Source organism: Cyprinodon tularosa, unplaced genomic scaffold (genome assembly GCF_016077235.1).
Source record: "Cyprinodon tularosa strain WSP-4 unplaced genomic scaffold, ASM1607723v1 ctg154, whole genome shotgun sequence".
In the NCBI taxonomy this organism is placed as follows: Eukaryota; Metazoa; Chordata; class Actinopteri; order Cyprinodontiformes; family Cyprinodontidae; genus Cyprinodon; species Cyprinodon tularosa.
In genome coordinates, this window is record NW_024038375.1 from 290,072 (window position 1) to 316,050 (window position 25,979).

Genomic DNA, 25,979 nt, shown 5'->3' on the forward strand with positions numbered 1-25,979 from the left:
TAACCCAAATGCAGAACACCATGGAGACAGAGTAAAAGTTAACAACTGTTTATTGAGAGATCACACAATTAAAGTTATTTGCACTGATACTGGAACGGGTCCGGGACTGGAATCACAGGGCTCTCTGCAGAGAGGGACAGTTTGATTAGCCAAGTAACAGGGAAGTCTTGACAGAGCTTGGAACTGATCAGTACCTGATGGTGGTTCAGACTGAGCGTTGGAGAGAGGGAACCAGAAGGGTCCAGAGACTGAGGGTTCAGCAGAGGACTTAGCAGCGGCAGGGTTTAGCTTCAGACTTGAGAGGTTCAGACCTTGAGTTGATCTCCTAGTTCTCTCCTGAGAACTAGCTCGCAGGTTCAGGCTGTTGATCTTCAGGTTTGGCTTCACAGAGCAGGCAGGCAGGTTTCTGACTATGAACTCCTCCAGAGCTCCTGAGTCAATCAGGTCTTCCTAGGAAGGTAGAGAGGACAAAGGCAGGTTGGATTCAAGTTGGCTTTTCTAAGCAGTCAGAGATTCAGGCAACAGGTTTGGCTCAGGCTTGCTAACCATAACTGTTTAACACTCTGGCACTGAAGGGAAGTTCAGCCGCTGCTTTTAAAGCAGGTCTCCTGATGAGATGATCAGCCGCAGGTGTGCTGGTGGCTTCAGCTCAGGAGACCCAGGAGCGCCCTCTGCTGGAGAAAGGTGGCAGATCTCCAGATCCCAACACCTTACCTCTGTTGTCCCGGTGATTAATCCCCCTGTTTTGGGCACTCTGCCCAAAACAAACATGGACCATGGGTAGGAGAAAGATGTGAGTCTGCTAAGAATACAAACACAACAACTGCTGCTTGAAATTGGTCGCCTTCATAATAACTGGGTGGTTGCTAGTTGTGGCCGGTGTAAGTCTAGTTTACATAGGTTATAAACAGTATTTTATTAGACTGTGTAGGAGAGTATATAGGCCTAAGTTGCTTACTATACCTTTAAGAATGCGTATAATCAATGTACAGTGCCTTACAAAAGTATTCACATCGCTTGTACTGGATGAAGCTTTAAAACGTTACCACAAACTTTAGTATATTTTATTGGACCTCACTGCATGAAGCCCTGGACAATATGTAAGAAAATTGTTAATTCATTTTCAAAATTTCTTTATGATTAAAACTCTCAGAAGTATGGCCTTTTTATTGCTCACTTAACAGTGATGCCCCTAAGAAGAATTTTACTCAATCCCAATATAGTGCGTAGCTGAAACATTAAGGCACATGATCAATCAGTTACAAAACATTTTCAAACTAGTTTTTAATAGTGAGGTGTGCACTTTTTTATTCAAGAGTCAATATTTGCTTGCATACCCAAACACAACAAATGGAGCAATACCACTGGGATAAAGGAGGCAATGTCATTTGTTTTGGCTAATATGCAATTAGCAAAATAAAGAAAAAAAGAAAAAACTTTTCAAATGCTCCAATGTATTTAATGGGCATACAACCTCTGCCAAATAAAATAAGTGCCCCATAGATAGTGATGATCCAGATTATAATCTGGATACAGGATTTTTTTAAAGGGTTCTTTAACATGGTAAGATAGAGATATTTGTTGGAACAAGCAGTTCCCTCTATAGCAGAAGCTGGCAGCAGTGACTATTGACAGCCTCAGCATTGGACTCAAAAAGCCCAAATGCATTGTACTGAAGACACAAACACTAGAAAGGGAAACCTTGTTGGGTTGTTTGCAGGAATACTTAAAAGGTTATGCAAGCAACAATTTTTTTAAATTTGTGAATTATCCAGATCATGTGTTTTACCTATCGAATGGGGCAAAGCATACTGTTTTGCAGAGGTCTGCACTCTCTTAATTTCAAACCAGTAAGATTAATTATCATATATCCCATATAATCACTACCAGCTCTACCATAATCTGAAGATGAGGGAAAAGAAAGAGAAGAGAGACAAGTGATTATTTTTGCACATGCAACACACAACGACTACCGGTATATGGCGACTGCCCAAATTCATGCACACTCATCAATCATAACAATCATCAATCATAGGGCAGCTGTGGCTACAATGTAGCTTGCCACCATCAGTGTGTGAGTGTGTGTGTGAATGGGTGAATGAATGTAGTGTAAAGCGCTTTGGTCAAGTCTCCTAACTTGAATAAAGGCGCTATATAAGTACATGCCATTTACCATTTACCATTTACCATAACCAGAAACGTTACGCTGAGTGCTTTAAACCGCGCTGCTACAGGGGCGCATTGAATGTTAAAGCCATCCACAGAGTTGGAACCTGAATTGTAAACCCAAATAAGTTACCAGAACTCAAATATTTTGAAGCAATCAGTTGCTTCCAAACTTTTAAATTGATAAAGTTAAAATATCAAGTAATCAGAAATGCCTTTTTTAATAACAGGTACTTCTCTACTCAGATCTCTGGTTTTATCAGAATAGTTCATTATGTTAACTCAAAACATTTTTCCAACTGCTTTTATATTTGCAGATTCTAAGATTTATGTTCAGTTGTTTTGTTATCCCTAACTGCTCAAACAATAAATCCATTAAATACCTGTCAGTCAGATTTGTCATTTATATCCTAAAGGGGTATTATAAAACCAACAAATGCCTTTTAGCATGTTGTTGCTGTCATATCACTGAATCCCTGTGATTGCAAATTAACATCACTTAACATTTGCTACCAAGCAACATTGAACAGTTCCTATTAAATCAAACAGCAATCTCCTGTATGGTGTTGCAGCACTAGCCACATCCATTGCCTCTTAATGGATCTCATTGTCATTTTTAAAATCTGCACAAGCAATTTCTTATTACTGTTAAGTTGTTCTCTGTTAGGTCATTCAAGATATGCTTAATTAATACACAACTACATAAGATTAATTACTTAAAGGTTAGAGTTAAACGTACTTAAACAACACTAACTCAATATATTTGAGTTCGTAGAAACTACAAAAAAAATGAGTTTCAACTACTAAGTCGCTGATGAAGATTCTCAGTCATCCAGGTCATAGTCATTCTGTAACAATTAAAAAAATATCCACTGGACTTGGTTTCCAAGATTTGAAGACGTTTCGCCACCTCTCCAGGAAAGTGGCGAAATGTCTAATTCTTTGCAGGCCAGTAAGGAGCAGGTTTGGTTTTAAAGTTTTTGTGAACATTTTTGTTTGATCAATGGTGGTTAACACCAGAGTGTGTATGGCTGATCAAATTGTAGAATTGTAAATATTTTTTCTAAAAAATTTTTATATCAAATTATTCAGCTGTCTTTGATGAAAGACTGTTTTTAACCCCCCCTCCCCTCTCAGATGGAGCTGAAACCTATGCCTCCTTTACATTACAACCCTCTCACTGACTGAACACTGAGCAAGCTGCTGGCAAGCATGTTGATTGACAGCTCCCTGCAGATGAAAAAAAGTTTCCCTGGGAACGCAAAGTGGCTAAGCCCACCCCATACCAGGATATGGAGCAAAAAGCTGGACCCAAAAAACAGGCAGGCTGGAGCAGAACAGTGAAAAAAAAATAAATAAAAAATAAAAGAAATAAAACGGGTCAAAGAAATCCACGTGAAGATAATTAGACTAGCTGCAGGTCAAATTTGATTATGTGGTGGCAGTGGCTGAGATGGGAGCTGAACAAAAGAAAAAGACATAGAACTTATAGTATGATGGTGCATCCACACTAAATGCAAACAAGGCGAATGGAGCAAGTGACTTACATGTTATCTCTAGCAAATTCATTTCTGTGAAGGAGCGTTTCAAGTGATGCGAAACGCTCAGATGGAAGTGAAATAGCAAAGAACGTGATCGATGTAAGAATACAGAATCTGTCCATCAGATCCCGGTGGGATTTATGAATACCAAAAATCAAAATAACATACACAATTGTATTTGGAAAACGATGATACTTTGATGTTCATTTTGGACACCGGGGACCAATGGCCAAGCTGGTTTTCTTTGAACATTGGTGGAGGAAAGTGCAGTTGTACTCTCAAAATAAACGTTGGTTCTCAGACATAAAATTCATGCTAAACTGTGGTATAATTTCTTCTTTGCGTGCATAGTAACTTTATGTTAAACTTCTGGTTCAATGTTTCAATGTTTGTTGTTAAAAAGTCTTATATTTTGGATAGACTGATTAAAGTTAAATGTTTGAGCCCAATTTGAGTTAGACTGACTCTTATTAGTTGTCCTAACTCAAAGTCTGCTGGGCATGTGTTCACAGATCAACAGTTGACAGTTGACTGCAAGGGTTGGTATTTAATGTAAAGTTATTGCATAACAGTTACAAATGTGAGAACTTCCAGAGGTGGACAATAGCCCAACAGATTTAATTTCACAAGTAGGCAATCATGATTGTTGCCATAAGGTTCCAGTTGGTAATTATGCATGAAACGTTACAACGTTAGACATTAGAAGTGGCTTTGGGAAATATATAATGGAGGTGGAGACGGAAATGTAGTTGAGAAAGGATAGGAATTAGGGGTGAGAGAGAATGGGAGGGAATGCATCCATCTTTCATCTCTTTTGTTCTATGATTTGTTAAGCTGGGATTTCCATTGATCAGATACTATGTTTCTGGATCTTCCAAAATTCCCTATTTGGAGTTTAAATTTTGAAGCCATGTCAAAATGTTGCACTCTTTGCAAACATTCTTTAAGGGTTTTTTGCTGGGCCTCGGGTCACATTATCGAGCATAAAGCAGCAACTGCAATCAATAGATATCATTTTCTTGAAGGGTTATACTTGGTCTCTGACAACGCATCGGTCGATAGTATTTGTCAGAGCAGTATCACCGAGTTCATACCATCAGTTCTCAGCTGTATATCTCTGAAAATATCAGGGACCTGATCAGTATGTGGCATCACTTCTCTATACTTTACAAACCCTGATTGAATGTGGCTGCTGACACCTTTCTACGACCTTTCTTAACTTTTTTGTGATTTGAATATCACGAGTTCCAATATGGAATATGAGAACATTGCAAATAAGACAATAACCCTAAAATGTGGTTTCTTTTTGCTGAAATCATTTGGTTAGTTTTGATTAGATGACATGGCATTCATTAAGAGAACACTGAGGGAGCAACACTTATTTACTAATATTACTCTCTAAAGGGGGGGAAATCAACATTTAGGAAATACCTGAGGCTGAATCCAGTTGAGATTCACCAAAACATAAATGTGCAAAAATATGGGATAGAGTTTTTAAAAATGTCCTACTCTTTTTGCTGACAAATACTTAAAATGTATGTATTACTTGCGACTGAAGAAGAATTTAACTCTGCACTCAGCTGTTTGTAAATCAGAGTGACGTTCAACACAAACCTGTGATTTTACAGCATATTTCTGTAACAAAATAATTTAGTTCTGTAAATAACAAAAGAAGAAAACAGATTGAGGGAAATACAAAGCAGCAGGTAAAGAGAAGCGGAACTACAAACTTGAACTATTGATATTTTAAAGGACAGAATGGCGTAAAGCCATAATAACTGAGTATACATTACATAGATTATTGTATTTCTGAAAATAATTTTAGGTTTTAAAATGTAATAATTCTTGCTTTTTTGTTTTGAAAATAAAACATTTCAATGTTAGCAGTAAGTAGAGAGTTACAAGGTAAAAATAAATAGTTATATAATCTGATTATGATTTCGGAGGTAAATTTGATCTTATAAGCCTAGGTTAGGGTTACCAAGAGAAGCAAGCACAGCTGTTGGTTTTTTTTCCTGCTCTGTGCAGCAACTCTTCAATTCAAAATGTACAGTGTCTCATGCAGATGCAGTAAGTGTGAAGAGATAACATATCTGCAAGGTTATGATAAATCTTTTGACCAGTAATTTTGATATATTACAATGTTAAGTTTTTTGCACAATTATCTGCTTTCTCCAGTAGCTATTCACACTTGGAGCCAAACAAGCTCAGTGGAGAGGTTAAGAGTTTCAGTAATTGGAAAACGATCATATAGTTGTGTGAAGTCATTATCGGTACTCTATTAGAAGTTAATGTGATAGGGCACATCCTAAGCATATAAACTCATGGTTGAACATATCCTCCTTACGTACTAAACAAATAAAGAAACAACATGAAACATTTCATCTCATTCCTTGAAAGAAAGAAAGAAAACGTAATGAGGAACTACTGTTATAGAACTATGAACATATGTGACATAGTGATAAGTATGAACAGTATTGCTTTCTATCGGCTTTCCTCTGCAGTAGTTGTCACTATTTTCTTCTTGTGTGGTTATGATTTGTTTGTCTTTATAAGAATAGAGTTAAAACATTTTTTCTATTATTTCAAGAGCATTATGTCATTGCTGCACTTGAAGGTATTGTGGAGGATTTTCGCAAATTTTTTAAAGACCCACCCTCTCCACTTAAAAAAAAAAATTCATATGCATAACCCTATACCCACTCCCAAGAGGGAATGCCTATTAAATGTGTACAAGAGTGTGCAAGAGATAATTTCTCTCTCTGTTTAAAAGTTGCTGTTTGCATCGCTCATACAAGCTTACTTTCCAAAAGATTTGCAGTTTTTCCACTATGTCAGACTCACCATTAATGAAAATGGGGTCAAGCACGTAGGACGCCTTAAGTGAACATATCACCAGAATGATTGACAATTAGTAGGACCACTTAGTTTGATCCAACCGGAAAAAGAACATCCTTCAGCATACCTTTAAATATATTGTGGAACTGGAGCTTTTTAACTTTGGCTACTCTTGAAAAAACTCCAACAAAAAATGTTTTTGCAAACCACTTCAGAAATGCACTGAAACATTATTATTCAATTCTTCTTAATTTGTCATGCGATTAGTAGCAGTTTTGTGCCAATTCAGGTGTAATGCTTCCCCTGACAGGTCAGTTTTAGAAACTGAGCGGTAATGGATTAATAATATTCAATTGCCACTTTAGAAATGCAGCTGCTAAACAGCACTAGCCTGGCCAACCAGACCAGCTTAAATCCCATGTAAGTCAGTCTGACAAGGCTTGATTCTTTCTGGTCTAAAACAGGCCGGACCAATCACAGTACTGGATACAGGCCCACAATGCAACAGCACTTTTCTGTAACCATAGCAGTTAAGATTGCCGCTGGAAGCAGCTTGAAGCAATGATTTGTGGATTTCTTTTTTCATATCCTGATAGAGATCTTTGTATCTTTAAAAATGTAACAACTGGCTGCTGTAAAGCTTTCCTTTTAGAAAGAAGAGATTTTTTTGTGTCACATCCATAATTGTCTTACTGGTTTTAAACTGTTTCTGCTGACTGTGTTAGTCCCGCCTCTAAAATTGGATTCTACCTGCTCCTTTTTAGACTAATACGCTGTGTACGCAGCCTACATTAGTCCCACTGGCCAGGCTAAAACACCACATACACACACAAAAGTCTCTAATTTTTATTTTGTATAGAATAAACTCTCAACTGCAATCTCTTTAAATGACCTCAAATATAATTAATATACATGTCCATCTAACGCTGCGTATAGCTAACATCAGACCTGTAGCCGCCCTCTTTGTGCCAACGCTTTCACAGCCTTTCTTTGACTGCATTTATAATGCATGGAGGCATTATGCAATGACCATGAATCCACAACAGCTACAATAGTGTGGCAGCTGTCAAATCACCAGGATGCCAATTACCTCTTCTGGCCATGTGCCATCACTAACAACTTCTGATACACATATGTGGTAAAAAAAAAAAGAACTGCAGAAAAAGTTAAAGAGATTTAAATAAAAAGAAAAACGATACTGTATTGGTGAGCAAAATGAGCAGATTTTTTGTTTATAGAATTTTAATGAGCAATGATAAGACATATGGAAAGAGATGCAGAATGAATAGAAGTGGAAGATCCTGAAAAGAGGGTCAATTTTGGTTTATTAAAGACTACCAATGTCGTTACCATCTGTCAAATTTATTTGTCATGCTTTTATAAATGGATAAACAGTGTTTACCAATTAATGGTGGTGCCTAGCTTTATGGATACTTCAGTCTATCCTCAATGAGATATTTCACATCATTCACAATTATGAATCACTTCAATCATTTTCCACATACACATTTTCTCTGCTAATCATTTAGGCTGAAGCGTTCAGTCTTCACTGGAGGAATGATAAAAAGTCAGAATAACTGGCATATAATCATAATCATAACAGTAAATAAAGCCCACAGTTCAGTGTAAAATAATAAGGCAAAATAAAAATAAAAACTATAATATAATAAACTATAATACAAATTTAAAAAACTGTTAAAATACTGATTGCTAAAAATGTATCGTGGTTGTTAGTCGAACAGAAAAAAGCCTGTGCAAATAAGCCCACATTTTTTTGTTGAAATTTTTCTTTTTGATCTATTGTAATATTCAAATATTTTCATAGATCAGCATCTGTATCATTAATCTCTGTATCTATATAATGTGTTAGCTGTGAAATACTATTTGTCTACTTTGTCAATACTGCTGTAATTTGTCTTTATCTCCCCCATGGATGTCTCCAGCATGTTTGATACTTTAAATAGGGATCTTATTAAAGACCTTAACAAGGCAAACTGACGGTGCATCCTGAAAAGCATTATTTATTTACCGATATATATATATATATATATATATATATATATATATATATATATATATATATATATATATATATATATATATATATATATATATATATATATATATATATATATATATATATATATATATATATATATATATATATATATATATATATATATATATACCGTAAATTCTCTAATATAGGCCCGGGCCTTTATTTCACTCAAGTGCATCGCGGTCCAGGCCTTTATTGGATAGAGGCCAGAATTAGAGACAGGCCTCTATTGCTATTTGAGCAAAACAGACTACCAGTGGAATGAATAAAAATGAGATTTTGTGTCTATTTGAACCTATAAAACACTAGGTTCATTTATTGAAAAAGTACAGTTACCATGTCTCGCTTGGTTTGAAGTAAAAAAAAAAAAAAAAAATCCTCCAATTCTGTTTAATTCTCCTCCTCAGTTTTTCTCCTCCTCTGCATCTCTCCCTTTAATCTCCTCATCACTTGCGCTCCTCCTGTTCTGCTGCGTGCCTGTTCTCTTCCTCGCGCAGACGGGCAGCAGTCAGGGCCTGTCGTCTTGCAGCGCAGGGCTGTGGTACTTGTATGTTACTTACTACCACAAGTATAATGTTGAGGTATGCCCAGAAAAAACGTTTATAGCCCCGGCCTGTATTAGAGACCGGCCATTATTTACCTCCTCTGACAGCGAGACCGGCCATTATTAGAGACCCGGCCGCTATTGGAATACAGGCCAATATTAGAGAATTTACGGTATATATATATATATATATATATATATATATATATATATATATATATATATATATATATATAAAAAAAACTTGTACCAGATGTAGAATCCAGATGTACCAGATGTAGAATCCTGATTTTGTATTTTGGTAATTTGGTTTTATTCTTATTTTTTGTTACATTTTTTTTTTTTTTTTTTTTTTTTTACATCTGTATTATAAGTAAATGCCCAGAGTGTTTTTGGACAAGGTATATATATATCCATGATATCTAACTGTTTTATCCTCAATGTTTAAGTGGTTGATGTTGATCAACATATTAATTTAATTTGGGGGAGGAACAGTTGTGTACCACAGAACAGGGAAGGATAAGAGCCATGCAGGCTGGGAGTCTGGGTGGACTTGCTTAGACGGGTTTAGAGCCCTTTGAAATTTCATTACAATTCTAACCAGTTACTGTTGTTGGACGATTATAAAATGATTGTGACTATTAGTGGTCGAGACCTACACAAAATTTTGACTCTGAGTTTGATTGAATATTTGAATGAAAGTACTTGTATAAAAAAATATATCACATATTGATGTGAATCAATATTTTTGATAAATTGTCTTTATTGTTTTTATTAGCTTTATGTTGAAGTTTTGTTTTTCTTCAAATTTAGGGAGAGTGACATTTATTTCTTTGTGAGTAGAAATGGTTACATACCATTTAAGAAATCTGAAGTATTTACTCAAACAGATATTGTTGACATAAGGGCCATAATAGCCTATTTTTAATTTTGATTGGTCATCATAGCAACAAAAATTAGATAGTTTAGACCTCATATGTTAATAAAACTGTAGACCAAATAATTTCTGTTTGAGTATTAATAGCTTATTCATGTGTGGCCTACAGTTAAACCTTTTTTTGCTCTTTCCTCTCAGGTGCAGGAGTGGCTATGTCTGAACTGTCAGATGCAGAGAGCTCTGGGGATGGATATGACCACACCACGCTCCAAAAGTCAACAACAGATCCATTCTCCTTCTCATCCAACCCAGCCTGAGCCCAAACCTGATGCTACTAATCATCCTCCACCTCAGTCACAACCCATCCCTCAGAAACAACCTATTGCTCCAGCCCATCCAGCGCCTGACCCAACCAAACAGCCTGCTCCAGGTGGCCCCAGTCATCAACAGCCCAAATTGCCACCAGGAGCAGTTCCTCTCCCTGGGATGGCCAAGGCTCCATCCCAGCCGGATCTCTCTCGAGGCTCACCTGCCCACCAGCCCCAACACCCCCGCAAAGATCAGACCCGTAGTGCGGGAAGCTCCCCATCACGGCAGCCCCCACCCCCAGAGCAGACATTTGGAAAGCTCTTTGGCTTTGGTGCCTCCCTTCTAAACCAGGCCAGCACTCTTATATCTGAAACTACTCAACCCCAGCAACAACAGGCCCCAAAACCAGCTCCCAAACCTGGGGGGCCTCCTGGTCCAGGACCAGGAGCTGATAAATCTTCAGCACAGACCACGCAACAAGGGCCACAGGCCCCGCCACAGCAACAGCGACATGCTCCCCCCGAGGCCTCTAAGCCCAAAGCCTCCTGTCCTCTCTGTAAGACCAACCTTAACATTGGCAACACAACAGAGGAACCAAACTACAACACCTGCACTCAGTGTCACTCCCAGGTGTGCAATATGTGTGGATTCAATCCCACTCCACACTTACTTGAGGTAAGGCTTTGAGTTTTTATTATTATTTTTTTCAACTAGTTCAAGCTCGAATTTTGGCTTTTTTTTATTTTTATTGGAACCAGTAGTGAGAGCTGTTACCTGACTGCTCTAATCTTCAGCTAAAGCTTTTCTGTTTGAATTTGCCTGCTCTACCTTTTCATATTTTCCCAAGGTACACTGTGGCTTTGCCATGGTTTTGTTTCCCCTAAAATTCAAATACTTAAATTGACCTCAGTTGTCCATCAGTTGTTTTTTTATATCACCGAAGGATACAAAACAACCAATTTGTGCAAGAGTCCTACACTTCAAATCCTGTCGAATGGGTCAGGAAATACATTTTTTTTAAAGATCATTGAGATTCTCATCTTTCCGTAACTCCACAACTTTGCATACACAACTTTATCTCAAGTGGTTAACATTTTATATTTAGATTATAATTGAGTTTGATATTTCAATTAAAAAAAGCTCATTCTTTGCTCTATTCGTCCCAAGTGGATATATTTCAAGTTGTTTTAAGATGATAAAATGCATTGTTAAGTTTATTTTTATGATGGAAATGTTGTTCAAGCACTCGATACTGGGTCAGGGCTCTTTTCCACAGATTACTACATCAATGTGGTATGACATGGATACGATTAGCCTGTAGCACAACTCAGTTATTAAGGTCAGCAGTGGGCCATAACATAATCCCGCAAAAATAGATAAAATACTACTATTTAATCAGAAATTATACATAATAATAGTGATATGACTTTTTTGCAGATTTTAATATTATTTAAGCTATGAGCACAATGCTAAATATGTTGATTAGTCACTAAAGGTTTTTATAAACCATATTCCTCCTTCTTAGTCAGCACCTGCTTCGTTGTGCTCTGTCAGTCTTTAATCTAGGTATCAGAGCAAAGTCCAGGCTGTGATTCACCTCAGCAGTTAGTTTAGCCTGAGGCAGCATAAAATCATATGAGTAGTCTACAGGAAACACAGCCTTATTAAGGTCAATTGAATGGATTATCTCTGTATTTGTTAGACGTCCAGGGGTCATCTGAGGCCATATTTCTTTTGTAAGGGCTGTCTTGTTCTGCATCATGGAGAGAGACTGGTTGGTAAGAATAGTGACTTGCAATAACTTCTAGAGCAAGGCAATAACAGAGTTTAATTATGCAAATCAAGTCCAACTGAATGATAGCAGTAATAACAGGGTTGCTGCAGAGCACTGGCTTTTTATGGGAATGTCTTGTCTTTCCAGGCATCTGGTTGTCACAGTCCCTGGCAGAGGCCATTCATAGATCACTATGGAAACAGAAAGATAATTTTTCTGTCAGCCATCCCTTTTCATGCTTGGCCGGTGTGATGCAGAATCTCTCCAAAAACTATCAGACCGCTGTTGTTCTGTATTCAAGACAGATGCATTTGTTAAGTGTTTTTTGTTTCTCCTCCTCAAGGAATGGTTGGCAATATAAAGCACATTTTCTTTTGTTCTATTTTCCCCCTTTTTGGCTTCAGGTGGATTCCTTAAAAGTGTGCAATAAATTCTTAACATTTACAGGCCTTTTATTTGTATGTTTACTGATGCTGTAATATTTCAACATTAGTCATTTTCCTCATCCTCAATCATTTGCACACCAAAGTTAGCTGTTTTCGTTTCCTTCACTTTGTATTTTTTGGCAGTATTTGGTGACTTAACTCTAGTAGACAATCTGAATTCTCTGCTGTTTCTGATGCTTTTGCTTTTAAGGCATGTTTGTAGCATTGAGGCACAGGATAGCTTCAAAGACTAATAGCATAACCTTGAGCAAAAATACCACAGCTTAGAAGTAATACAGCGTGGCATTGAATAACAACATAAAAATAATTACCAAACTGCAAATACTGCTACCTTTTCTGCTAAATTCTAGAGACTACAAATATTTTGTAGCTCTGCTGAATTAAACTGTTTATTTGCAATATTCATTTTAGCAATATGAATATGACAGAAGCACTGCTGCAATTCAGTATTTGGTAGGCTAATAAACACTCTTTGGCCAGTATGTAAGATACATCTGTTTTATTTATTGTTAATACAAATCCAAAAGCTAATCACAAGGCAGAAAGTCAGGCATGCCATCAAAATGGGGAAGACATTGCATTTAAATTAATCAGAACATAGCAAGTATGTTTTGGCTGCTTTGAATATCTCAGAAACTGCTGACCTCCCTGGACTTCGGTGCACCATCATCTGTCGGCTTTACAAAGAATAGTGTGCAGTAAAATACCTAATGCGCTGCAGTTATGTGTATCAAAAAGCTCTGTTCATGTTCTAAATCAGAGGAGAGTGGGTAATTTAGTTTTAGAAGACAAAAGGCAATGGTAGCTCAAATAAACACCTGTTACAATTAGGGCTGGGTACCGAACTTCGGTACTTTTATGGTACCGACCGAAATGCTTCGGTTCTACAGAGTATCGAAACATGCCTCGTCTTTCGGTACCAAGTTTCGGTGATTGGCTGTAACACTTAAGGTGATTGCGTCATCCAGGAAAAATACACAGGTGGTCCCGCCTACAGCCAGGGTTCATGTGAACTGGTTGTGAGCGTCGCGGAACCCCTTTAAAATGCCCCCCAGGTCAAACGTGCGGCTTCACTTTATTAAGACTGATGCTAATAGTGCGCAATGCAATACATCGTGCACGGAAATAATTTAAGAGCAGAAAGTCGCTCGGTGTTTGACTGCAAGAAGAGCGGACCGCAGCCAGCGCGACCATCCTCCTCTCAGCAGCCCGTGGGCAGAGCAAAGCCAGAGCGGAGTGAATAATGCGAGACACTCATGGAGAATGCTGCTTTCAAACCGGACGCAGCAGGGCCAGCAAAATCACGTCTGCTGCTTCTTTTTTGCTGCTTGTACCAGCGTCTGACGCACGGCTGAAGAAGCTTTGCTGCTCTGGCTGCGCGGTCGAAAAGTGGGTCTGACGCGCGTTGGGCGGAGCTACTCTATCCTTTATTTGCCTTGCAGCTATATTTGCTGTGATCAGTGGAAATAAAGTAGTTTTATTATGTTTTTAAGTGGGAAAATCCACCTGAAAACTTAATCGGTGCAGTCAGTTCATCCGGCCTTCCAATATTTCTGTGGGAGCCCCTCAGACCCCCCCATACCAGCGGTGCACTGTCAGTAGGATCCCATTCAACGGGCTTGTTTGTCAGACATGGTCATTTTTCTAAAGGAAAACTGCTAAGTAAAAAGGTCCTCACAATCTAACAGTGAATATTAGACACTGAATTTTTTTTTTTATGTAAGAGGAAAAATGTAAATGGAAAAATCAGAGCTTAAAATAAAACTCAAGATTTGTACTTTTTTATGTTGTGTAATTTTCTTTTTTTTCTCGAATTGATATTATAAAACTGGTATTGAAAAAAGTATCGTTCAGGAACCGGTATCGAAGTGAAGGTATCGGTATTGGTACCGGAACCGAAAATTTTTGAACAATACCCAGCCCTAGTTACAATCAAGGTTCAGTTCAGTTCAGTAGATTCTATTTGTCCCAGTATGGGCAATTTTTGTGCAGTAGTAGTAGTACACCTTTCACACACACATTCACATTTCACAAGTAAAAAGGTAAGAGGAATACCATCTCTGCACAATAAATCTTGAAACAGATGGGCTTTACAAGACAAGCATTACAAGGCAGCATGGGAGCATCTCCTGTCAGCTTGGAACAGGAAGCTGAATCTACAATTTCCACATACTCACCATAATTGGCCATAAATATTAGTCTCCTTATAAAGTCTCAGTTTCAGCTGTATTATTCAGATGCCATGGTAAGAACTTGGCATAAAAAACATAAATTATGGATTTACCATCACCTTATATGAACATTTAAAGCTGCGGCTGATGTTGGAGTATGAAAGAGATTTTCAATGTAAACCATTTATTTGTAACTGTAATTATTACAGCACTACAGACAACCTGTTAGTTTGCTCACCATGTCCACTTTGAATGCCCAACCTGGTAAAATGGCTGATGAGTGCATTTTAACTGCCCTACTTTCATAGTTATGTGTTTGGCTAGTCCAGTAGACTCTCACCATCCAGCTAAGATATGATTCAGATCATTGTGTTTAAGATGATAAAACCTACAAAGAGACACAGGAAAGTCATAATGACAGTAAATAAATAGTGAATTGTTTACAACTCATACTTAAGATTTAATCGTGACACTTGCTGTATCCACATTTCCCTCAAACCATTTAACCCTATATATTTCTATAATACTGTATTATTTGGGTATTCAAAGATTAGTTTAGTCATTTTGTTTAATAAATTACAATATTGTTCTAAGTAATGACATTAAAATGCATATCAATGTGAGCTGAAATAAATGAGCCAGTTTATCTGTCCTATTTTATTTGTTACCTGCTAACTCTAGTAACCTGTTTTGTATAAAAGCTTTTCATAGAGTGATGGGTAATGTTCCTTTGGTGTCTGAGGCTAGACTATCTTTGTTTTTTAATGAAATGCTTTTTATTAATTTAATGTTGTCAGATGTTATCTAAAATTGCTTAAAGCAAGACTTATAGTTACTTTTAAGTGTCAAGAAGAAAAATAAATCATGCAAAAAATACAGATGCTATTTCATGTATTCAGTCAGTTACACCTGAAAAATGTAAAAAAATATACCACCAGCTACATTGATGCTGATGACTGCAAGTTGCTGATATTTTTGTCTTCAGCACATGTTATATCAATCACGGCATCAATGTCTGCACCTTGTCTCTCATCTGCTTCACTGGGCACTGGATTGATCCGGATTTCACTCCAACACAAGTCGTTATACAAGCAAAGATGTTTGCCCTCTGCACTTGAAAACCAGCCGAGCTCCATCAGTTATTTTGCTTTTTTGTTTAGATTCAAGCTTCCTACTGAATATGAGGAAAAAAGTTGCAAACACCCAAAAAAGGGTTGTAAATCATGGCTCTTATTTCACAAGAATATGATCAAATAGTCTATGTGTTTAAGTCATTCAGTCTTAAACCTTAATTATAGATTTCGGGTTTTTAATTTTTATCAAACTGAAGACCTCAGTAAATACAAATGTTTATTTTTTTCTAGCAAAGGGGAAAAGATGACTCCTAGGAAGGATATATAATTTTAATAAAGAATCTCATTTTATTAAATTTATTCCCAAGAACTCAGAAATGGCTTTGTAACAACTTACATACTGTAACAAGTCACTACCTTGGTTTCTTTTTACAGAATTATATGTTTTTTAAAGATCTTTAGCTTACCTTATGTTTTTAGAATGTTCCATTTAAATTATTTCTTTATTATACAGGTCTGGCAGGAGCCATTGTGCAGTTTTACCTCATTTGAATGAGGTAAAACTGTACAATGATCTTACTGATAAAGAGAAATTTTGAGATAGGCCTAAAGTTCTGGAGTAGCAATTCTAGTTAGACAGAACTTCAGTACTGAGCCTTATATGGAGTCACAGACGGCCCCTCTAATCTTTTGTGATTTTTCATTAGATTAATATGTTGCAAATGTCTCAAACTTAACAAACCTTTGACAGGATTATTTGTCAACCTTTCATCCATGGCAAATAAGAGACAACTATTTTTAATGTATTTGCTAATGATCTCAGAAATGAAAGATTCTCTTGCATTTTTCAGCAAGTAAGTTATATGAGTCTTGCTTTATAGATTCAACTTTTTTCCCTTCTGGCTGATGGAGCACTTCTCCACTCAGTCTTTTTTTTTCAAAGTAAGTTTTGCTTTAATTGGGGCAACATAATCAGTGATGTCTGAGATTGTATATTGAAAGTTATCTACCAGCTCATCAACAGAGTTAAGAGGACAAAGATGAGCTAAATGTGTAAATCTGGTTAAAGGTTTCAGTAGCAACATCCTTCAGGATGCATTTTCGTGTTTCATTGGAAATTATGCTTTCAAAAGTAGCAGAAGTTTGGTGAAATCAGTTCCAGACACTTTGGAAATGTTTAGACCCTTAGTAATGATCAAGTCTAAAGTGGTTAAATAGTGAAATCTCCTACAATTATTCAGTAGTCGCAATTAACACATATCACTGAGAAATTGTTTTAAAAAAGTCTGTTTTGGACTTCGGAGGCCTGGGAAATTTGAAGAACATTCAATCTGGGTGTTTACGTGGAGAAACTCATTTTCAAGAGTCAAATTTTTTACATTTTTTTTTTTTAAGTTTTATTGTTTCTTACTGTCTCGTATCTTTTTAGCCCTGTTCCTTGTGCCCCATAAGAGCGCAGTGATTTTTTTGGCTATCTCCCATTAGGGGCCCGAGTGTATTTCTGCTAAAGTTACCACTGGGCCCCAAAATGTATGTAGAATTAATTTGGAGATCTTGTTTTGAAGGAGATTGATAGAAGCTGGTCGGGGACTCTACAGCCCCTGGAGACTGTTTGGAATATAGATTGTTCTTATACATTTTAATGTTGTTCTCAGAAGATAGTCACTCTCCAGTTTTCATTCAAACAGGCAAGCCTGTTTTATTCAATTGCTTTCATGAACAACAACTTTATTTAAAGATCTCATGAAATTTCTCTGTAATTCTGAACATTTTTGATTAATTCAATTTATTCAATTGCCAAAACTTCCAGTAAGTGGCCTTCAATGGTGTTTTGGCTTTGAACCAAAACAATCCATTTATTATCAGTGGTTTGTTTGCTGGCTGATTTGCTGAGCTGTCTGTTGTTCTGTGGGATTACAGGCAGAGCTGAACTATCTCTGTGCCCCATATTAACCTCCAAATTGACTTTGCTTCCACCATTGGGGATCGCAGGCAAAGTTTTATTATCACTGTACCTAGTACTGACCTCCACATTCACTTCTAGTCAATGGATTTACATATCTACATAAGTCCATTTTTGTCACAGTCCTGAGGACGAGGCATATTTTGATAAATAGCTTGAACTTGTCTTTTCATTAAGGTTTGATGGGGAAAAAAGGCAAAATCATTTAGAAAATTATCTGAATACTTGTGAGTCCCTGTATGAAGTAGGTACAGTCACACTTTTCCACAGTTTTGTCTAATAGAAAAACGTTAAGAGTAAAATGATACGAGCAAGCAGAGAGCCAGGAAGAACAGCATCTGAAATGTGTAATTATATGAAGGTTTAGCCTGGTGACATGTTGACGATGTAATACATATAAATAATTGCCAGTTGTTCAAAAATCACAGTTTCTATCATTTATAAAAATATATTTTTATAGGGAACATTTCTAAAATATAGTGAGAAACCCAAATGATTGCTGTAGTTGTCTTTTTTCACACAAGTACATTTATGGCAAAAGAAAAGCGACCCTTTTAGTGTGACACTGCAAATTGGGAATAAGGAAAAAAGGATGGACTATATTCAAAGTCACATATTTATTTTATACAGTACATATGTCCAACAAATCTGTGTATAAGCATTAAAAAGCATTTTTTTTCTTCCCTTAGTGTCTGGTCTGCACACATAACTTGATGATTAATTAGCAAATCCTTTCCTAATGAGTTTGTTTTTTTCTTTTGCATATGAGATTTAAATTATATTAAAACTATGTATAAAACTTTGTTTTCTGTCATGTTTCGAGTGACACAATGTATAATTAATTCGGAGTGAATCAGACTGAGTCGTTGAAAACATATTCATCTCCTTTTTGATCTTGGATGAGACTGCAAGTGCTGGCATCTGTGAGAGAATGAGTGCAAGAAATGGATAGTGGGGGGGGGATAAGACCGTGGAGAAAGCGAGAATCGGAGATAATGAGTGAAAGGAGGCCAAATGTTTGTCACATTGCAAAATAGTTCACATCATTTCGAGCTGCAATGTTCTTGTTTTGGGACTTCCACTACCACGTTATGCTTCTCAAGTAGATTAAAACCAGACGAGTATCATTGTTTTCTCCCTTGGGTTTGGCTGTAAATACGGTATGAAGTGTTGTCATTGAAGAGCTTTCTGCTAAATCTGATTTCCAGCACTCTGAAGTTTAACTTCATTCCTAAATGTCCTCATTATTCTGTCTCTCCTCCTTTATGCTGCAGCCTAAAAACAGAGTTATAGGGCTGATGCTCTGTTAACTTTTCCTCTACCGTGCATACAGGTAGAGGGAGAAACGTTGTAATTTATCATGCCTCAGAGCCCAGCAGTCGCAACCCATAGCATTATTTCTTCCCTTGTCAGTTCTCCTATGTGGCTAACTGTGGTTTGGCAGGCCCTGTTTTTGACTCTGTGTCTATTATTATGATATAGAAGCCTGTCCACTGTTTATAATGAGGTGGAGGCCTTGAGTGGGTAATACATAAGGCAGGGTTTTTTTTCACAGAACTACAGAGAAGGTGTAGAGAAACAGAAAACATAGCTCATCAATATTTCAGATGTTCATTGTAAATAGTTCATGGGATGTGGAGCGGTGAAAGATCGGTTTGATTTTGCATGTCACATAGATGTGTGTAAGCTGTATGTCCATGCATATATCTCAGAGGAGAAATGCACACGTGTTCTTGCACGAGTCCGTAGGAGGCTGCTAATTTAACTGTTGTATAAGATTTATGGGAGAAATAACAACCATGCATACATATAGATATATAATAGCTGCAGTTTTCCATCGGTCTGTGCAGTTTCTCTTCTACTTGGAAAATCTTTCTTATCTTTACAAATGATAGGATCTATAAACTAATTTAAGTTTATTTCTAATTGTTTGTAATGATCTGGAACTTTCTCATAGTTCGTCACAATACAACCATAGGCCTCTGTGTATTTAATTGGGATGTCTTTCCATAGATTAACAAAGTGTAATGAAAGCAACATAACTTTTTTTTTCAAACTTTTCTTTCTTTTTTTTTTTAGATATAATAGAAACCTGACATTTGTGCAGCACATTTGTTTTCACCCTCTTTCTGCAGAGTCACCTTCAGTTACAGGTGCAATTTTGTGGGGTTATGTTTTTACCAAGGTTGCACATCTAGAGGCTTAAAAAAAGCCTCGCCACTTGATGATGTAACTGCCATGTTTCATGGAGGAAATCCAGATTTGGCATTTTACTTCATATGGCGGAAAAGAAGTTTTGATCTGGGCTTAAGTGACCATCAAAGGCAGGGTTATATGGTGCATGACTAAGTTTATGGTACAAAGTATTGAGTTACATTTTTGTCATTAACCAAATACTTATTTCCACCATAATTTGCAGAAAACCGTTGAAAATTCAACTAAAAAAAATCCTTTTTTTTTTTTTTTTACCTTGTTCTGTCTCTAATTGTAAAAATGTACCTATGATAAAATTGTAGATATCTCTCATGAAGAAGGTGAATCTTTATAGTCAGTGGCAAATTAAATACGTTTTTGTTCCACTGTATGTGTGTGTATATATATATATATATATATATATATATATATATATATATATATATATATATATATATATATATATATATATATATATATGTAAAACTTCTCTGAAACAATCTACAGGAACTAAGTGCTATATTGGTTCATTTTTATATATGCTGTGGGAGACGTTTAGCTTTTTACACATGAATTGCCAAATATTTCCACTCAAAGCATTTACCCGTGAAAACACCTTTGTGCATTATAGCGTGATGCTCATTTAGCTGTCACCAACAGAGGTATTTCCTTTCTAAAAGCTTTACATTTAAAATTCTTCCTTTTTAATTTGCGTTCCTCCACCAGGGCTGAGTGCTCTAGCAGGTATTTATAGAACATATGTAGAATGTGCAGAGATATTCCAGATGCACCCTCAGTATGGATGAGCATGTCACTCTTATTCTCAAACGTCCTGGAAATGTTTTGCGAAGGTTGTCACCAGCCTGTGTTTCCCTAAGGAGTCTTATACAAAGCCAGATGGCTGGCGGCATCAGGCATGCAGGCCTGCCGTGTTCACGCTGGCTGCTCCCATAGTGACGATAGTGCACCATCACATGATTCAATCCTACATCCGCTCCCAATCAGCTGGTTACTTTCTCTTGATACTTTAGTATTTCTTCAAGTTGGTGATTTAACACACTGAAGCATAACATATACAACTAATTGTTTTTTGAATAAAGATGCAAAAATTTTGTATTTCCCCACACAAAAGGTCTGGAAAGATAAAGCATTATTTTAGTGAGAATAACAAAAAAATACTCATAGCTTAGAATGTTAGTGCAATGCAAAACTTAAATCAAAATCCAAGTACTTTAAGAGAGTACAGCAACAAATACAAAAACACATAAAATAAAGAAGTCAGAGATGGTTGTTTAATGGCTAGAGGCATGTTGGAGAAAAACCCTGGGGTTATAAACCTGAGACTGAACTATTAATAAAAAAAGTCTTTTTTCAAATTGTTCACCAGGTTTGACCCCATTTCAGTAAATATCCAGAATGAGCTCAGTCATGTTTGAGTGCTTAGGACAATACTAAAGTTTTGGTAAGATTATTAACTGTAAAATACATTTCTATACAGTATCAGAATGTGAAAAGGTTTTCTGGTCATTTGGTTGGTGAAAGTTTGTTGTAAAGAACTCAAAGCTGGTTTCTGTTTTTATACATGATGGAAGTTTTCACAGTTAATCCTACCAGAGCGTGAATATGCTCAGATATATAAAGACTTTTAAACTCTTTTGTAAAGTATTTCCTGAATGACTTTTTTGAATTTCTTTTATGCTACTACATTTTTTTTCATTATATTGGTCCCATGTATGTGCTTTTGTTGAACCTGAAGCTGTGCTGAATGACTGATCTCATTCTGTTTTATTCCTGTTTCCGGTTCATTGGGTGTCTATTCATGGACTGCCCAACCCGACAACTCACATTACTTTCTTTAGTGTCAAAGAGCCTTATTCTGACAGAACTGTTTTCTCTCGACACACTGACAATGAATCCTGTTTTGATTTTTTGAACATTGTGTAGCATCATGAGTGCTAGGCTAATTTGATTGGTGGGTGATTTAAGCTTTGCATGTAAGAAGTTAAAATGTTATAAGATCCCACAGAAAGAAGCTTATTTTTTTGTTGCAGACTTGGATAAATGTTGGGCTTAAATTGTAAGACTTCACTCTTGGCTTGTCAATGTCTTAGCCTTGTGAGGCTCGAGCTTTATTAGATATGTTTATCCGATATAATCTTAGGCGTAAGCAAGCCATCATGTCGACTAATACTGCTGCTCTGACAGATGATGTGCAAACTCTGTGAAAATATGTTTTATTTATTAGTCAGGGATGCTCATGAACTGTGACTATTACTAATCCAGATGTACACCTGACAGGGATAGCTTTGTAGTGATTACCATAATGTATTTAATTAAGCTGTGTATAAAATGGTGTTGCTCTCATGTGACCTCAATTGTGAGGTCATTTCTGAACTTTTGGTTTAAAATTTGGAAACATTTTTCCAGTCTAACAGAGACATGAGGCTTGAATTTGAAAAAGATATATATCCTGTGAAGATTTTTCGTGTTTGTATTTGTGAGAACAAATTTATTTTTATTTCATAATCTTGCTCAAACTCTGAAAATAGATTATGTGAACCTAAGCAAATGTAGGCATTAAAGGTGTGGTCCTCATATGTGAAATGTTATTTTTTTTAGATTATTTTGCAGGGATCAAGAATAGTTTATGTGTACTGTAGGCTATGTTTTTTTTTCTATTATAAATCATATTGAACTGTAAAAAAGTTAGGGAATATAAAATGTCAGGGGGCAGTAGGTGACATCCTGCTCCAATGTGTAAAGAGTCTTGAGAGTGGGGGAGGGGGCTCTAACTAATAGTTAAGTGTTACTAATCCATGTTCGGTAAGCGTATTGATCCCCTTGAGTACAGGGCTTAACCCTAACACATCATCATGAGGACTCACCCACACAAATAAATGTCATCTGAGAATAGTAAGCCATGTCAGAGACTTAAAGTGAGACAATGGCATTTTGACTTCCACTGATAACTACATCAGCTTAAGAAAGATTGAGACATCCGAACATCATAAATCCTTTTATTTCTGATAAGCGTTGTTGAAATTTTATTCAGTGCAGTTAATAACATTTAGCGCGTTATTGTACTGGAGTGTGACAGGAAGAGGCTGTACAGTGATGACTGCTCCCTGTTGAGATTATGTGGTACCCAGCACAGATGGCATGCTGGTTCTATTTCATCCCTACTGACCGCCAGAGGCGGTGCTTCAAGCACTGAATGATCATTCTTGCGCATGCGCAGGTCGAGTATTAATGACAACAAAGTCAGCTGTGACCTGCCGGGGACCCACGTGACTCTATATAGTCACGTGGCACCCGGCAATCAATGCCTTTTGTTCTTCTCGCGCGCAGGTGTGTTGAGTACCGGAGTGTGGTCGTGTGAAGCTAGTTGCTTCTGTGTATACCACTAGTTTCCTGGCTGCTTGTTGCTGGTAGCCCCGTGACCGGGTTTGGTCGGAGCTGCGGGTAAGTCTCGCCCTCCAGGGGCTGCACAAGCTGCTTTCACCTTACCAGATCTGCGGTGACTGGTAAGTTTTCGTTCTTTTCTCAGCAGTAGTTTACTGTTCGCTTTGATTTGCCACGTTAATTTTGTGGCTCTTTTGACTCACGGTAGCGTTTCTGCTCGCGCTGAGTTGTTTTCAGTTTGTTTGCCTAAGCCCACCAGTAGCGTTTCTGCCCGCGTTGGGTTCTTCTATAGTTTGTTTATCTACACTCACCAGTGGCGTTTCTGCTCGCGCTGAGTTGTTTTCAGTTTGTTTGCCTAAGCCCACCAGTAGCGTTTCTGCTCGCGTTGGGTTCTTCTATAGTTTGTTTGCCTAAACTCACCAGTGGCGTCTCTGCTCGTGCTGAGTTCATCTTTAGTTAATAATCGATTTGCTAGTGGCGTTTCTGCTCACGCTGAGTTTGGAATCTCTGCGGGGGTTTTCCTACAACGAGTCGCCAGTAGCGTTTCCTGCTCGTGTTGACTTGTCCTTGGTAGCAGGCTGATCACGCCTTTCAGCAGTATGATGCTGGATAATTTATGTTGCTCGACCTGTCTGGCTCCACTTCAGCCGGATGACGGGCATGACTTGTGTCCCTCCTGCCTCGGTGTGGAACATCTCCGGGAGGCGCTGTCAGATGACGCTTGCCCCAACTGTCGCGTCATGCCCCGGTCGGTCAGACTGGATCAGTTGGCTGCACTGGAGCAGCCTACCGACTGGGCGAGCGCTTCGCCGCGTGCTCGTTTGCCGATGGAGAAAGCGGTGTGCAAACGATCTACTGTGGCTGCACCTTCGGTACCGACGAAGCGTGCTAGACGGACCGATGCAGGGAGGTTGTCCACCAGAGTGGATCATCTCACTACTGAGCTGGCCCAAATGAAAGCCCTCCTCCAGTCCTTTCAGACTGCTGGTGATCGCGGCACGGCTCTCCCTACCGAGCAGGATGAAACGTCAGTCAATGACGACGATGCTGTTTCTGTGGCGGCCTCTGGCACCCATTTCTGTGAGGACCTTCCGGAGCTGGGCTCCGGGGCCTCTGGGTCGGATTCCATTGCCTCCCAGGAGGATACGGGGGAGTCTGTGACATCCGCTATTCGAACGGCTCTTGCCCGTTTACAGATTAGTGTTCCTCAGGCCCAGCCTGCGGCTTCCAGCGCCTTCTTTAGGCGCAGTAGGTCAGAGACTGCCTTTGTGGTTCCTCCCTCGGCGGAGTATGTGCGGGAACTGCATGCTTGCTGGTCAGACACCAAGGCGTTTTCACGTCTGACGACGGATGGCAGGGTCCTGGCAGCTATGCAGGAGGCACCCAAGGTTGGCTTGGGGCAGATGCCAGCGGTGGAACCGGGCATTGCCTCTCTTATAATCCCGCCTGATGAGGCCTTGCGGCCCAATGCCCGTTGTCCGCGTCCTCAGTGCCGTATTACCGACGACCTTCTCTGTAAGGCCTATGACTCTGGGGCCCGCATGGGCCGGATTGGGAACTCTCTCTCCCATCTTATGCTGGCCCTGTCTTCCTCCTTGGAATCTGTTCCGCTGGATCATGCCACGCAAGGCCTGGTTGATGCATCTCTGCAGGCCTTTGCTCTTATGACGAGGGAACTTGGACGCACACTCTCCACACTGGTTCATGCTCGCCGCCAGGTCTGGTTGGCGCAGTCACCACTAACTGAGCCTTGTAGGAGGACCCTCCGGGCCCTGCCTGTGGTCCCGGGGGAGCTTTTTGGTTCAGCGGCACTGGACGCCTTGGACCGTACGGCTCAGGCCTCTAGAACGAGGCAACAGCTGGCAGGGCTTCACAGACGTGATCGCCAGCCAGTAAGCACCTGGGCAGCTGCGGGTCCTTCACGGAGGTCCTTAGTGCCTTCTCCTTCTCCCACTGAGCCCCAGGGTCTGTTACCAGGTCAGAGATCGGTCCGGGGACCTGCTCTAGATCGGAGGAACAGAGCTCGAGACCAGGCTGGGACGAGGTCCTTTCGAGCCGCGCAGTCTGGCCGGCGTCCTCCCGGGCCTTCGAAGGGCCGGGGGACCCGCAGATGATGCCTTAGGGCCGGCGGTCGGTTATTTTTCCCCGGGACAGCTCAGCTTCTGGGCTGCCCACACCCCGGACTTGTGGGTGTTGTCCACCCTGTCCCGGGGGTACCGTCTTCAATTCCGCCGCCGGCCACCTATCCCTGGCCGGGTCAGGATGACTGTGATCCACGACCCGGTGAAGGCACAGGCACTGAACCAAGAAATCTGCACCTTGCTGGCCAAGGGTGCTATAGTGCCTGTGGACCCCCTGCTGGATCCTGGGGGCTTTTATTCCACGTATTTTCTGGTTCCGAAGAAGACCGGGGGCCTGCGTCCAGTCTTGGACCTCAGAGGCCTGAATGTGTACTTGAAGGCCATGCCCTTTCATATGCTGACCACCAAGGAAGTGTTGCAGGCGATTTCCCCGGGCGATTGGTTCACTTCCATAGATCTCAGGGATGCTTATTTTCACGTTCCGATCGCTCCGCCCTATTGGCGGTTTCTTCGTTTTGCTTTTCAAGGGAGGCATTTCCAGT

At 38.9% G+C, this 25,979-nt stretch overlaps 1 protein-coding gene across 3 annotated transcripts in view; it reads left to right on the plus strand.

Moving 5' to 3' along the window:
* bsnb (bassoon (presynaptic cytomatrix protein) b) overlaps nucleotides 1-25,979 on the plus strand; it is a 122,825-nt gene that overhangs the window by 40,771 nt on the left and 56,075 nt on the right. For all 3 annotated transcript variants that reach the window (XM_038279856.1, XM_038279855.1, XM_038279857.1), the window contains exon 3: nucleotides 10,224-11,009. In XM_038279856.1, coding sequence (XP_038135784.1) covers nucleotides 10,224-11,009 — 786 coding nt within the window. The remainder of the gene's footprint in view (nucleotides 1-10,223; nucleotides 11,010-25,979) is intronic.